At 42.5% G+C, this 16,316-nt stretch overlaps 1 protein-coding gene across 1 annotated transcript in view; it reads right to left on the reverse strand.

The window, feature by feature from the left end:
• Nucleotides 1-1,491, reverse strand: part of CDH2 (cadherin 2) — a 213,912-nt gene extending 212,421 nt beyond the window's left edge. The window contains exon 1 of the mRNA XM_034642678.1: nucleotides 1,364-1,491. Within this exon, the coding sequence (XP_034498569.1) occupies nucleotides 1,364-1,423 (60 nt within the window). The 5' untranslated portion in view covers nucleotides 1,424-1,491. The remainder of the gene's footprint in view (nucleotides 1-1,363) is intronic.
• Between the last annotated feature and the right edge of the window lie 14,825 nt (nucleotides 1,492-16,316).

Raw genomic sequence — 16,316 nt, forward strand, 5'->3', positions numbered from 1 at the left:
CCCCCCCCCCCACACACACCACCCCGCGCCGCGGCCGGAGCGAGCCAGGCCCTGACCCGTAAAGACCACGGAGGGGGGAGATCCGCACCATCTGTCCCAGCCCAGACCGCCCCCGGCGCAGCGGCACTTCCGAGCCGCGCCCGCACTTTTCAGAGCTGCCACCCGCTGGCCACCCCCAGCTGCAAGGGTGCGCAGGGGGGCCCTCGGGCGGATTTCCCGGGAGACCCTGACCTGCATTCAGGGCGGGCACGCCCCTCTCCTGGAGCCTCTTTGGAACCTTATCTCCTGCGGGGGCCGTTTCTGGACCCCCGCCCTGCCCCCGCCCTGCGCGGGGGTCGCCGGTGAGGCGCGCGGCGTCGCTTCCCGGGACCCTGTGGACGGCCGAGAGGGGCCTCGGCGTATCCTCCGGCCGGACGCCGCGGAAAAGTTGGGCGGTCAGCCGGGCTGGGGACCGGTGGTGCGGAGTGGCAAGGGAGCCTGCGACCTGCCTGAAGCAGGTGCTTCCTGCCCCGGAAAAGCCTCCTAGTACCGATTCCATGAAGAGGCTGTCTGGCGCTCTCCCGAAGGCGTGAAAAGTGCGGAGGCTCCCCGCGAAGGCGTCCCCGAAGACGCAGCAGGGGAGAGACAGCGGACAGAGGGAGAGGAATAATAACCGAGTAACGGAACTTCTCCCCGCTCGCCAGGATAAGGGGCGTGCGGGGCCAGGGGCTGGGTGCGGAGGCCCTGGCCCACATAGACTCTTCGGGGCAAGGGAACGACGAGGTTTTCTTCCAGGGGGACCGGCACAGAACACAGTGAGGGCAAGAGGACAAGAAGAGAAAGCAACTCTGGGCTGGCGTAAAGACAATAGGACAGTGGAGCCCTCGGGCACCGGGAGGCGCGCGGGTGCCAGGGTGGGGTGGGGTGGAAGCACGTCCCGTAACTAAGACACTAGAGTGAGAATTCCGACTGCAAACTCGCGACCCATCCCTGCAGAAATAAACAAAAAAATTGGAGCAAAGTGCAAAGCGAGGGGCGAGAAGCATAGAAAACTGCAAAACCTGGGAGCTATCCTGCCTCACCCTTCTGCTGCCAGGAGACACCCCCTACAAGCTCGCCCGGCCCAGAAGGAAGAACAGGAGGGGCCGGCGATCGGTCCCTTTGGGACCCGCCGGGAGCGGCGCGGAAGACCAGCCGGCCCGGCCAGCCCTGCCCCAGCGCCCGGCCCGAGCCTCGTGCCTGCCTGCGCAGCTCCCGACCGCGCGGTGCGGCACCTCCCTTCCCGGGTGCGCAGCCTGGCCCCGCAGCGGCGCGGGGAACAAAGGGACCCGGCGCCGCCCGCCCCACCCCGCCCGCGGCCCGGCCCGCGGAGACCGCCGCGTACCTGAAGCAGGGCCGCCAGCAGCGGCAGCAGGGTCCGCGACGCTCCCACTATCCGGCACATGGAGGCGGAGAGGGGCCGAGCGAGGAGCCGGAGGCGGCGGCGGCAGCAGCGGCAGCACCAACAGCGGCGCGGAGAGACGGCTCCAGGCAGTTTCCACCCCCTTCCCTTCCCCTCCCCACCCCACCCCCTTCACCGCTGCTCTCCTCTCCCCGCCAATGGAGAGCGAGCTGATGACAAATAGCGGGCCGCGGAGTCCGCGGGACTCGCACCAGGAGTAATAAAACAGACCGAGAGATCAAGGAGCTGGGGAGGAGGCGGGGGAGAAGGCGGGCGTGCGTGAGGGTGTGAGAGAGAGAGAGAGAGAAAGAGAAAGAGAGAGTGTGTGTGCCTGCGTGTGTGTAGGCGGCCGCGGTGGCAGCGTAGGCGGCTAGGCTCCGGCCCTAAGCGCAGCGGAAGCCGGGAGGGATGCAGGCGGCGGGGACCTTGGCCGGTGTAGGATGCGGAGGTGGAAGTGGAGCGGCTGGCGCTCCCGAGGAGCTCCTCAGCGCGAGGTTTCGGGCTCGTGGCTTTGCTTCCTCTGGGTTCCCTCTCCAGGGCCGCTCTGCAAGACGAAGATGCCGAGGAGAGCGCCGCGGGGAGGGCGCTCCGGGCCGTGCGCGCTGCGCCCACAAAGGGCAGCAGTCCCGCCGCCCGGCGCCTCCGCTGCGTGGGGGCTGAGCGCCGCTTCCCGGAGCCCCTTTCCGGCCCCCCGCAGAGTTGGAGATTGTTCTCCGGCCTCGGCCGCGCGGAGGTGAGGCCAGGGGCCGGCGCGGCCGCTACTGCCTCGGCTCCGTCCCGCGCAGCTGCCGCCGCGGCCGCCCCTGGTGCCTGCGCGCCGGCACCCGCCTNAGCGCCCGACGCGAGCCGCAGCTGCCACCGCCACTCTCCCCGCGCTCGCCGCACGCGCTGCCAGGCTGCGCGGCCCTCTCTCCTCTCCTCTCCCCTCCCGCCGCCGCTGCCGCCGCCGCCGCCCTCGCCCCCGCCTCCCTCCTCCGCCAAGCTTCCCCGCCCGCGTCGTGGCCAATGGGAGGCCACCGAGCTGCGGCGGTAGCCGGCCAGATCCGCGGCAGCCGCCCGCCCCCGCCCCCCCAAAGCACCCCGTTTTTGCTGCAGCCCGCGGGGGGTCGCCGGAGGGAAGTCTGGGGTGCGCGGAGCACCGCCCCGGCAGGTGGAGGGGCTGCGGGAAATAAAATAACTTGCACGGGAACTTGATGGTTGGCAGGTTCCTCTTTGGACTGCGATGGGGAATCAGAGATAGGAGAGGGAAGAATGCCTCCTAGGTAGCCTAACACACGCTTCTTTTTCTGTTTTGTCATTCTTTCGAGATAGATTATTTTTCTGGGTAGGGGCAGACACAGCAAACTGGCGAGGCTGGCAGAGCCCCTCCTGGCCATTGTTGTCTGAGGTGCTTGCCTTGAGCCACCTGCGGGCCAGGGAGGGCGGAGGCCACGGTTTCTCTCCAGCGCTTGTACTTCTCCCACCTTTGCGAATGTGCTGGAACAGCCCAAGTTTGTGTGTTCTTGTTTCGTTTTCTTTTGTTCCGAGAGTTCGAGAGTGCGTGTTATTTTATTTGAAGTCTCCCGTTTTATATTTCTAACTCGTTAGTGGTACTGTTCACAATTTTTAGCAAACAGTTTCAGGGACTTGGACTGCCTCCCTACACCACCTCCAACAACGTCGCCAAAGAAAAACAGAAAAAGAAAGAGAGGGGGTAAACAACCTAAGGCCAGAACTCCTGGTGAAAATAGGATTATCTGAAAGATACCATGACTGATAGAGAGTTCCCACCAAGTAAAGGAGTTTTGCTTCCTCTCCTTAAGGCATGAACTTGGAATGGTATACAAAAAGTGAGAAACTTTACAAGTTTGGGATACAAGCATTTGTGCAGTGGAGGGAGGGGTGAAGAGTAATTGATTTTGGCTACATAATAAATTTTTTCCAGAACCTTATTTATTTATTTATTTATTTATTTATTTATTTATTTATTTTAGGTTTTACAGCTAAATAAAAATGCCGGTTTTTATTTAAGCGTTTCCACACTCTGGAGTCGTGGAACTTCATTGCAGTTAATGAACATTATTCTTCTACTTTGGGCAACTGAAGTACTAACATTATTTGAATTTGAGTTTCAGGATACTGATCATTTAAGAACTTGATGATGAATTTCTAAAAATCAAGTACTAATTTCTTTGACATGAGTGATGCAGCTTTTAATAATGTACTATTGCTGGCTAGGCTTTTAAAAATTTAATATTCATAGGGAGGTTTATTCAATTTTAATTAAAACATAATATTGTAGGCCATTTTTAAAATGAATCTCAAAAAAATTTCCTGGATTTTCTTCTCAAAAGAATAAGGAAGTTCATGTTAATTAAATTTAAGGATGAAAGGCTCGGCTTGTTCTTTCTCTTTTTCTTCTTTGCTAAATATTATTGTCATAGGATTGCTAATCTTCCTGAACTTCTTGCAATAGGGTATTGATAAATTCCACTCTCAAGGAGCCATGCATAATAGTAAAGCATTCAGTAGCAATGTGGAGATATTGTTTATCTTATTACCAAGTGGCATTTATAGATCCCATCTTCATGCCTAAGAATTAAGCTGGGATCCTGGGCATGAGACCTTAGTTTATATCCTCCCCACTCCCAGCAATAGCCATTGATGTTTATTGCCATTCTGATTAATTTAAAGTTAGAACAGATTTCAGCATGAGTAACTCTATTGCTTGTTAGTATTATTTGCTAGAAGCTTTAAACATCATGCCCCTTATAAATTAAACTCTTATTATGACTTCAAAATCTGCTTTGGAATGCCTATCAGCTAACTGATTCTCTGATTCCAATAGTTTTTGATCATACAGGTAAGAACTTACAGCATTTTTTTTTTAATTTGGTCCAACTTGCATGCCTCTCATTTTTCAGTGGTTGTGAATTGCTTTGGAAACTTGCCTGAGATGAACTTGATCACATGGTCAGCCAAATCTTACTAATCAGCCTTTTATCACAAGAAGGAATAGCCTAGCCTAAAATCATGTTATTGGAGACTTTGTGCATCCATTTGATGTTAATAAAATTAGATCCAGTGTTGACTTTGGCACGCAACACAGCCCTGCCTCCACTGCACCATAGTTGAAATAATCTAATGGGGCCATTCATTTCTCTGGGCAAATGGTGACCAAACTCTAAGATTTTCAGCCTCGGATCACAGCATTGTCAGTTAGAAGACCAACTTTCCATCAGCCTTCAGGGCTGGAGGGGGCTTGGCAGTGACGCAGAGAAACAGCCAGGTGGTAGGGGAAAGGGAAGAAGACAAGAAAATAATAAAAATTAGGGTTGGGCTCTTAGACTGAAAATCAGTGTAATCCCTTGATTTCTGGCCTGTGGGGTGCTGCTGATTTACTACAAGAGGTCTGCAAATAAATATGTGCACCAACCATTGTGATCAGACTGAATAAACGATGTGTCGTGCACACACAGCTAGTTTTCATATGTATGTAGATACCATGATGATTTATTTTTAAACATTTATTTCAAAGTAAAATCATAACTTTTTTGTTGTGTATTTTCTCAAAGAGGAGATGCTAAACTTAACAAATACATCATGTATTTGTATAAAAGGGTCCTCACTTTGTCAACAGATAGTAGTAGTCTATCTGCAGCACCCCCACCTACAACCTCCCTCCCTCCCGCCCCATGCAGCTCCAAGACAGGAACCATACTTGCCTTTACCCTGCTAAGTATCCTTCCCAAATATTAAATGAGGATACTCCCCAACTTTTCCTCCTTCTCTCCCAGCCCCATGGCAAGCTAGGATTGTCCCTTCTCCCTCAGGAAGTGGCCCTCACATTGCAAGTTTCTCCACAATTAGCTTTAGTGTATTAAAGCTGAACTAGCTGGGTTATACCCCTTTTATAGGGTTATGGAATGTTCTAAATTAAAGTTAAGGATTATCTGTGCAACCCCCTTATTTTCCAGGAATACTGAAGCTTAAAGAGGTACACAAGGCTACCCGCTGGCAAGTACGGAACCCCAATGAGATATGGCCATTTTTACTCCCAGTCCTTTCTAGGCTCTTTACATTAATCTAGAGAGTCCCTTTTAACTTTGGAAAAATCAATGAAATGGAATGAGAGGAAGGTTTAACAAAAAGAAAAGAAAGAAAGAAAGAAAGCAAGAAAGAAAGAAAGAAAGAGAAAGAAAAAGAAAAAGAAAGAAAGAAAAGGAAGAAAAAAGAAACAGAAAGCTTAATGAGGCTGGGGATTTGTCCAGTATTTCTCTTAGCTATTTTGTTCTTTGCAATATATGTAACACGGGGCTCATAACTGCTTTTCTCTCTGCAGGTCTCAGTTCTCAAGTGCCATTTTCAATGTGATCATCTTACAGTATTTAGTGTGATTCTGGTGTTTCAAGATTTGTATCTTTTTTTTCCAAATTTTATTTAGTTAGTTAGTTAGAGAAAGGGAGACTGGGAGAGGGAAAGAGGGAGAAGGAGAGAGAAAATCTCAAGCAGCCTCCATGATGAGTGTGGAGCCCAACACTGGACTTGATCCCAGAACCCTGAGATCATGACCTGAGCTGAAATCAAGAGTAGGACTCCCAACCGACTGAGCACCCAGGCACCCCCTCAAGATTCCTGTCTTTCACACAATCTGGCTGCTGAGTACAAGCCAGCCGTTCATTTGGTACTCAACCAGAGAAGTCATCATCTGTTCCAATACTAAAAGAAAAACTTGGGTTAGAAATATTATTCACCTTTCTTTCTGTTTTTTCCTTTTTTAAAAAGTGTTTATTTTTTATTTTTATTTTTTTAATATTTGAAAATCCAACTCAATGTTTCCATGGAAAATACAACCACATAAGTAACTTGAAATACATATGGCCAAGTAAGTGAATAAAGGAGTTATACATTTCCATGATCAGGGAGGTAATTCATAAGCAGCCTTTATATTACAAGGAACACCCCTCCCTCCCCCCCGCAAAACAATCCCTTTCTGGAAGTTAGAAGGGTATAATAAACAGAGTATGGATTTGAATTTGGGTGGACCTAGCTCTATGAACTTGGGTGAGTTTCTCAACATTTCTAAGGCTCCTTTTCATTATCTCTGAAATGTGGATAATATATCAGTATTTCTTAAGAAAGCCTGATATGAACACAGGTGAACACAATAGGGACTCGGCATTTTATGTATATGTGTGTTAAATATGCTTACTTCCATTGGGGGTTTGAAGCGGAGTTGCTGAGGAATCTCAGTGAATGCTCCTCTCACCTCCTCCAGTACTATCTGCAATTAAAACAAACAAGGCTTTGAATCAGAGTTTTATTTCGGAGGTACCAATTTTACAGAGGGACACGAAATCTCTAATGTAGGTAGTAATGGCTGACTAAATATCCTACAGACTGACAAAAGTAATAAATACTTGGTGGCTTTACAAGGTGCATAGAAATATCTTAGTATATGAAGTATTAGTAGGAAACGATCTTCAGTATTAATGTATTGCTTTTATATAGGAAAACAAATTCATATTTGAATTACCTCATAAACTGGTAATAGGAAGACCAGGACTAAAACTTACTTGGCTTAGAACTTTTCTCCAGTAAGCCTGACTTCTGTCATTTCTCAAACGACTTTCTGTGTGTTCCCAGAGTTGAGATTTCATAGTTGAGTTCAGAGTCCTGCTTAAATATTAGCTGTATCTGAGAAAATATAATTTGCATGATGTTCAAGAAATCTACCTTCTGCGTGGGAAGCATGGGTGCTTATGGGATAACAGCAGCACTTTGGATTACTTAAGAATCAGAAGGCCTATTTCTCAATATAAACGTATCTTCAGAAGCTAAAACAAATCATGTTGAAGACTTTGGTAACAGTAGTTGTGCCAAACTTTTGTCCTTGGGTCCTTTTAAAAGCAAAGGTCTGCCTTCTGGAAGGTTCTGAAATACAACTGTCAGTGTTTAGAGTATCTGAGGTTATACTGACTCTGTGCCCTTTCCTCCAGTGACATTCCAGTCAGTTGATAAAGTATTCCCTGGACTCAGGAGACCATTGTTCTCTTCCTAGATCTATGAGTGGCTAAATAATCTTAAACAGGCCACTTAATTTCTTTACACGTTTTCTTACCTATAGAACCTAAATAACTCCAATTTCCTCACAAAATGCTGAGTGGTCTAAAAAAAATAATGTCAGTAAAGCCTATTTAATTCTTTAGAGAGAAGTTGTAGATAAATGTATGGTATTCTTTGAGGCTGTGGATTCAGCTCTCACAAGAGGAATGATTATTTGGTACCTAAAGTTAAGTCACATTTTAATGATGTGTCATAACCAACAAGCTGCCTTCTGCTTATTAAATCGTTCTCCTTTTTTCCCCTCACTTGTCCACAGATTTAAAAAATAACATATTTATCCTTCCATTGCAAAGGCAACACATGCTCATCCATAGATACTTGAGAAAATTATATTCAGTTAAACACAACATAATCATTCATAGATGATTTCTTACATTGCAGTACAATCTGGGAAGATATAGTCCAAGTTTCCCTTTTAAACAGTGAATGTAAAAAAATCAACAATAGTCCCATTTATTACAGAATTTATAATGTATGTCACTGTGATTCATTCTTTCCATAGCTCAAAAGAGCTGAGTGATTATCATAAATAAACATTTTCTTTCTGGGAGGTCTATTATTTTGAATCATCCTTGAGAATCAGCTTTTTCAAAAATGTGTTTGCAGGAGATGGGAATATTCTCACTTCTAAAGTTGTTAGACAGCCAATAATAAGCATGTATTTGCATTCCCAAAGTACCTTAGGAAGCCGTAGGAAATTTCAAACCCTTGGAGGCCTCCTAGCACCTGGGATGTCTTCAGTTGAGGGAAGAGTTCTTTGAGGATTCTGGTCCTCAGGGCTATGAAGGAAGGGATGGGCAGCTGGCAGGGACAAATGGGCACAGCTGGACATCAGAAGAAGGAAAGAACTAAGGCACCTGAAGTTTGTGCTCTGTAATGAAAGGAGGGGCTCATGATGTGGACAGAATGTTGACTGTGGCATAACTACAGCACCAGGGCAAGGTCATAATCCTATTAATTGCTCAAAAAATGGTTTTTTTCAGTTTTAGAAGTGAGTCATGCACCCAAAAAACCCACAAAAAACATTTTCCTTTTAGCATACAGAACTGACAAGAAGGACCCCACAACCAGGTAACTGGTAAATAAGTCATCCAGGACAGTTCAGTCTGTCTTTTCCCAGAATGTGCACAGCTCTTGATAAACGCAAGTCATCATCAACAGTAAGAAAGTTTCACTCTGAGATGCTTGCTGGTGGGAATGTGCGCTGCTATTCCCAGTTCTCAAATTGTTATTTCAACAAATATTAAAAACCAATTATACTTCAAAAATTCCACCTCATAAGTTATTTTTGTAAGGTTGGAAATGATATAAAATGGCTTTTTGTAATTATAACCCTTTTAAAATTGAAAACAAACTCTATCCATATGTTAATGAGATAGTTTAAGCTTTAACCTGAGAAGATACAAGTTGGCTTCTTTTTTTCCTATTTTCTGGATGTAGGACCTCAGAGATCCTTAATTTTCTTATCTCTTTCATTTTTTCTATGTTCCCTGCCCCTCTACGTTCTCTCTCTTTTAAATACATTTTCTGGGAGATTTCTTTAGCTTTTTCTTCCAGCCTTTCTGTTAAATGTTTGGTCATATTTTTGATTTCCAAGAGTTTTTGGTTGTTCTCTGATAGTTTCTTTTATAGAAACTTGCTCTTGTTTCACAAATGGAAAATCTTCTCTTATCTTTCTACATATTGTTTAGAAGTTTTCTCCTGTTCCCTGAATCATCCTAGTTTACCCTCTGTTGCATTTCTTTTTTTTTTTTAAAGATTTTATTTATTTATAAGACAGAGATAGAGACAGCCAGCGAGAGAGGGAACACAAGCAGGGGGAGTGGGAGAGGAAGAAGCAGGCTCATAGCAGAGGAGCCTGACGTGGGGCTCGATCCCATAACGCCGGGATCGCGCCCTGAGCCGAAGGCAGACGCTTAACCGCTTAACTGCTCTGCCACCCAGGCGCCCCCTCTGTTGCATTTCTTGCAGTGTTTATTTTTGTCTCTGTCTTTCATGTCAAAGGCTTTCCTGGGCAAGAGGATTATGTCAGCGTGCAGAATTTAACATGAGCCTCCCAGTTTTCCATAAGCCATCCTACCCTGCCTCAGCTTTGCTTGGTGTTTCTAAGACATCAAGATCCTTGTTCTCAGAACAACTTCTAACCATTGTCCTCTCAATTCTGATAAGATAGAGGTTGTTACTCCCACACTTATACCCCATGCCTCATGTGCTGGACAGCCTGGGACTAGTTTCTCCCCTGCAGAAGTATAGAAACTCCCCAGCTGAGACAGGCTCAAGCCACACTGCACTCTACTGGTGGGTTGACCTTACTTTTCTCTATCTAGATTTAATCTGTGGCTCATTCCTTGACAAAGGAAAGAAGGAGGCTTGGTGATTACCTGGAAGCTAGGTGGCTGCTGATACCTTTTTCCCTGACGGAGTTGGTCATCTAAGGATGAGATACATATGCATCAGTCTCCAAGGAGACCTGGATCCCTGGAAGCAGCCTAGGCCTCTCACTGTGACCTAGCCTCTCCTGAAGTTCATGAAGGACACCCCCTGTCATTCTCCATGTTCTGCGAGAAATGGTGTCACCTTCATATATTACCTAGTCCCAGTTCACTGTTTTAACACCTATAGTTTTCAGCCTTTTAAAAAAAAAATTCTAAATCTTCTGTCCTCAACGTAATATAAATAAGAGTTATGAAAACCATTTTCAAGGTTGTACCACATCATGTTGAAGCAATCCATGGGAGTCTTGACCCCCAAGTGTTCACTTGTGTATGCACTAGCTGAAACAAACCAGAACAAAGTACTTATCCATATCATATGAATAGACTTCTATTTCTTTCTTTCTTTTTTTTTTTAAAGATTTTATTTATTTATTTGACAGAGATAGAGACAGCCAGAGAGAGAGGGAACACAAGCAGGGGAGTGGGAGAGGAAGAAGCAGGCTCATAGCGGAGGAGCCTGATGTGGGGCTCGATCCCATAATGCCGGGATCACACCCTGAGCTGAAGGCAGACGCTTAAGGACTGCGCCACCCAGGCGCCCCTAGACTTCTATTTCTAATAGACAGTAGTGAAATACAAAGTTACAATATTGGTAATCCAAACCTCAAATTTAGTGTAGTTGAGAAAAATACATTGATAACTAAAGTATCTGGTACAATTATCTGCAGCTTTTTTTTTTATGCTTGTCACACTGTGTGTACTAAAATGTCCTAGGAAAAATATCTTTCATTGGAATGAAAGGAGCACCCTCTAAATATATGTGAATCAAAAGGTGCCCTTACTATACCTTGCCCCAAATATTGTGACAAATTCCTAGTGGGGAAGCTCATCACTACTTTCCCCCACTAACATTCCCGCTATTGAGAGTTACTGATTGAATATTTAATTCCTCTTCCCTTACACTTAGTATGAACCTTCTCTTATTCATTTGAAGTCTTATGAGGTTGAATTTCATCACCTTGTTATTCAATAATGTGCCATCACTTCACCTTATAGGGATTTATAAAGATTTTATACACATGATAATTTGAAGCTTGGAGTTAAAAGGGATATATTTAAAACCATTTAACAGATGTGTAGAAATTATTCAGCATTTCACCAGAAGTTATATTTCCAGAGAATCAGTTCTCAAAAATGTATCTCTTCTGTTTAGAATATCCAGTGTATCTTACAGTAAAATTGAGTAGCTTACCACTTCCTAGTAGGAACATAGGAGAGGAAATACTTTCCCTTAAAAAGTGACTTTTAAAAAGGAGGTGACTTTTAAAAAGATTGTGTCCAAATGGCTCACTCATCTGAGAATGGAACAAAATACAAGACTAATACTGCAGATCTTTATCTTTCACTCTCAGCTCTACAGAAGACAGGCAGACTTCAGAGCAGCTCCGCACAGACTCTAGAGTTTGTAGGAAAAGAAACAAGGGGGTGATGACCGGCTGGAGGGGCGGGAGAACCATGGTGAGCAGGAACAGGGACACTCTGAAGGCTCCAGTGAGAGTTTCAAACTCCACAGGCCTGGCAAAAGCCAGCAGTGGACAGATGATGAATTGAGATAGCACCTGCCTGAAGGAAAGCAACCTGCTTGGATCTGAATAAGCAGGAAATACTTCAGTTTGTTCAGCAGAATCTAGAAAAAGATAACCCGAGACACTGGCTAAAATTCTTTCACCTGTAGTACATGGTTTTTTGGTTTTTTTTTTTTTCCTTGTCTCTTGGTTTGTTCGTTTGTTTTTAAGAATCACAAAATCAACCTAGCTGCTTTCATGTTGTATACTGTTAAGAAATCACTTTACATTCCTCTATAAATCCTAAAGTTCAAATTGCTGACAGCATCTCCTATAATCGATATGGCAAACTCAGATTATTACCAAAATTAAAGTAAAAAAAAATTTGCTCTTTATAAAAGTTTTCCAAAGTTAATGTTAAAACAAAACAAAACAAAACCCTGCATTTAAAAAATCTTCACAAGGGGCACCTGGATGGCTTTGCCATTGAGCATCCGACTCTTGATCTCAGCTCCAGTCTTGATCTCAGGGTCGTGAGTTCAAGCCCCATGTTGGGCTCCGTGTGGATCCTAGTTAAAAAAAAAAAAAAAAAAAAAAAAGATAAGCTAAACTAAAATAAAAAAAATTTAAAAGTCTTCACGAACAGTGGAAAAAAACCTCATGTGTGGCCCTCCAAAATGTTGCATAATTAATAATTCATAGTTTTCTCCAGAAATCAAATTCTTAAAGCCTTTATGCAATATTTTGAACATAAAAATAAATGTTTTGCATCCTTAGTTACCAGTTTCCCAATTTTTGTTTTCATTTAAAAAATTTGTTTTTGACCTGTTTTCTTCACTAAACATTTCTCTACCATTGTGCTCCTTTGAGTCAAATTCATAGCAAATACCATTTCTTAGCTCTGTGTGATGGATGCTATTTTTAAAAATCTGTATATATCTGAGTCAGCTTACGATATCTTAAAAACAAGCAAGTGAATAAAAAAAGTAGTAAGGAGGGAGTTGGTGAGGAGGAAAGAACAAAAAGATAGTTATTCACACTGCTGTCTTTTCCTGTGCTTTGTTAGAATGTCTAATCCTGAAACCGACGTGGTGCGGTGTGGCCCTGCTCATTGAACCTGCCGTTAGGAGGTGCTCACAGTTTAAAACACACTCTTCAAACCTTTAAGGCTACTTACAGTCTAGTTTTTATGTTTTGTAGAATTTATCTTTAATTTTAGAAATTTCATTTTGCTTGAACTTACCACTTGTGAAAATTGTCAAGCTGACAGCTCTGGAAACCAAAGTTGTCCAATTAGGCCAAAAAACAAATGTTTCTATGGCATCTATCACCACAGAACACCAAGTGGCCCTTAGACAAACACATCAGGTTAGAAAAAAAACATGTATTTGAGAAGGAAAAACTTCCGAGCTAGTTTGCCTTCAGACAGATAAAGTCGATGATAATTGGTGTAGAGCAGTGGTCTTCAGGAAGTTTTCCCGAGGGCGGTATCTAATTTTATACAATAGAAGGGTACGTTTGTATCCTGACTATGCATCCAGGCTAGAGTCTACTTTCATAAAGCAGTTTCACAGCTGTTTGTTATGGACACTGATGTGGGAAACAAAGGCAGAAGAAACATTATTAAATTTTCTCACTACCTACAGCCCACTGACAAAGTTCTTGAAACAGGCAGTGACATTCCTCTAGGGACTCAACTGTCTCGATGTTGACACTTTGCTAAGGGCAAAAGGCAATCCTAGCCCAACCCGCAGCCTGCCCCCCGCCCTGGCCAGGATCCAGTAAGTCTACTTTAACATATAAAAATTCCTTTAGAAATTTCCTTTCTCTCTAAACCCCCAAGATACACGTTGGCAATCATTCCCCAATACTATATGGCCCACTGATATACATCTGAAGGGTCTCATGCTTAAAATTTTATGAGATGGTAGAAAATGACCTTTTTGCAACAATAGCCAGCCCCCTCAAGGTCCTGGAAACCTTGCTTCCAAAATTCCTTAGAGCCTTACTCTATCCCTAAACCCCTCCTGACTTGAAAGTATATAACAGGCCACTCCTCATGACCCCAGTGCAGCTCTTTCTGCCCACGAGTCCTGCCCCTGTGCTTTAATAAAACCACCTTTTTGTGCCAAAGATGTCTCAAGAATTCTTTCTTGGCCATTGGCTTCAAACCCTAACATCTTTCCTACATCGGACGCTATTCAGACTGTTAACTATCCATTCAGTTTCCACCGTTATTGCTTTTTATTTACTCTGTCTGACCCACACTGACTGGCTCCTGGACAAGTGTTTAACAAAGATATGAACATGTATGGAACAACAAAGACCAAAGGACAAGCCAGGCGACCAGGAATCCTTGGTAGGTGTCCTTTGCCACTGAGACACTGTTTGGAGGAGACAGAAAAGGATTTTCGACTGGTTATTTGTAACAGAAGTTATTGTTCATGGGTTATAGTTGTCTGTACAAGTACAAAAACTTTTGAATATTGTGCATGAATTACTCAAATGACTTAATCATGGCTTCAGTAATCTCATATCAGTTATGAAGCTCATTGTGATAATCAAACATTTACACTGAAACATTATTTTAAAAAAATTTCTGTATTAAAGGAAATCAATATACAAAATTAAAAAATTGTACAACTGATAAAATAGAGAACCAGTTAAAAAAATATTGTTACTTGGAATTAACTCCTGATGAATAGGAAGAGTTATTTTACTTTCCTATATTTGGTACGCAACTCATAAATCTTATACCCCATCATTGTTGTTTGTTGTTGTTGTTGCTGCTGTTGTTGTTGTTGTTGTTTAAACCTGCACTGCAGAGTGTAGATCATGACACCTACTGGCAGCATAAAATTTTGCACCCTAGTTCCATAAGACACTGAAGGCCCTTGTTACTTAAGATAGGTTTTCAAAGACATTTCAAAGCTATGCTTATATTATGAGTCAATAATAAACTCTCCTTGAAAAAATTGTATCTTGGAGCGTGACTCTCGGTTTGGATAGGCAACATTATGCTGACTAAGAAACATTGCCTAAAACTCAGTGGCTTCAATTAACAGAGGTTTAATACTTGCACTCACGGTGTGTCTGATGGCAAGTCAATTCCATCTCCAACCCCATGGTTACCTACCAGCTTAGTGCCCCAGGAGAGTCACTGATTCATTTGGAATATCTTCTTTTGTCCACTGAGCAGGGACACTGTATTTCCGTATTTGCGTCAATTCTGTTACTTTAATTATCACAGCTTTATCATACGCTCACTGTATGGGAAGACTTAACTCTTCTTCTAACCGTTCTTTTAAGAAGCTATTATTCTTACCCGATTTTTCTTCTGGTAGAAGTTTAGTGTATTTTTGTTAAATTACCTCAAGTCATGTTTGAACTTTGTTTAGACAGCATTAAACTACCAATTAATTTGGTAGTAATTGTAAAATATTTAGTCTTCCATATATGTCCTTTATATCTCTCAAAAATATTTGTAATATTATTCATATGTTAAAACATATTTTATTAAAATAGATCTTTGGGATGTTATATTTTTGTTACAGTAATAAATGAAATTTCTTTACACAATTTTATTTCCACATTTGCTATTACCTACCTATAGGCATGCTGATGTTTTTATATTTTTCTCTTATAATAAATACAATAATTGTGTAAATTTTTCATATGATGTCATTTCACATTTTCCTTAAATAAATCACTGTTCTGCATGTCTTGTACTGATAGCGCTTACCTTTGTGTCATGTCTTTCAGCATTGAACAAATAAAGTCTTCTAATTTAAACATGAACTGTATCACGGTGACTATTCTTTAACAATACTGATGACATATTCTATACCATTAGAGTTTTCAAGAATTGTGACTGTTGAATATTTTCAATGTTTTGCTCAAAAATTATGATAATATTTTTCTTAATTGACATAGTGCTTTAATGTATTAGAATAATAAATTATGTAACATTGATTCATTTTACATTCCTGAAATAAGTCTTACCTGACGATTTGTTTATGTAGTGTCAAATTCTAGATTTTATTTGTGATTTTTAAAAGTCATATTTATTTGGTGATATGTTGATATAGTTGGCAGAATCTGGTATTTTATTTATTTCTAAAAGTACTGTTGTATCGTGTTTATTACATAATTTTATTAAATATTTGCTAATAATGTTATTAGACATTTGCTATTATTCTATTCTTTTTCTATTTCTTTTCTTTTCAATTAGTTAACTTTATTATTTAATTCTTTCCTTTTTAAAAATTGATCTTATTTTCTTTTTCTAAAATTTACTTTATTTGCATTCTTTTCTTCACAACACATAGAAAATATTAATACATGCGAATTTACTTTTGTTTGCCACTTTTGTTTTAACATTTTTATTGCTTTTTATCTCTTCCTTGGTTCAATAGCTTTTTAGAGAAGTATGTTTTCATTTCTAAGGCATTGAACCTTGTTTTCACTAACAGAAGCATTTATATCTTTCATTCTGTTGTTGTCACTTAATATGATGCATGATTTTGGTTTCTTTGAATTACTGATTTTGCTTTTGGTTTGGTGTCAATTTTAATACATGCTTCTTGCACATTTTATATGAAAGAAAGTTACTGGTAATGTCGAGAACTGTGAAAGGTTGAGAATTTACCCCACTTAATAGATAACAAATTAACTTCCATGGTTGTGTGAATGTTGGGAGAAGACATGGAATTCCTGGGTCACAGAGAAAGGATTTTATCACTCGCAGCAGTAGTGGTAGCTAGAGTATCATCATTTTTATGTTAGCCTCCA

This window comes from Ailuropoda melanoleuca, chromosome 14 (genome assembly GCF_002007445.2).
Source record: "Ailuropoda melanoleuca isolate Jingjing chromosome 14, ASM200744v2, whole genome shotgun sequence".
Classification (NCBI taxonomy): Eukaryota; Metazoa; Chordata; class Mammalia; order Carnivora; family Ursidae; genus Ailuropoda; species Ailuropoda melanoleuca.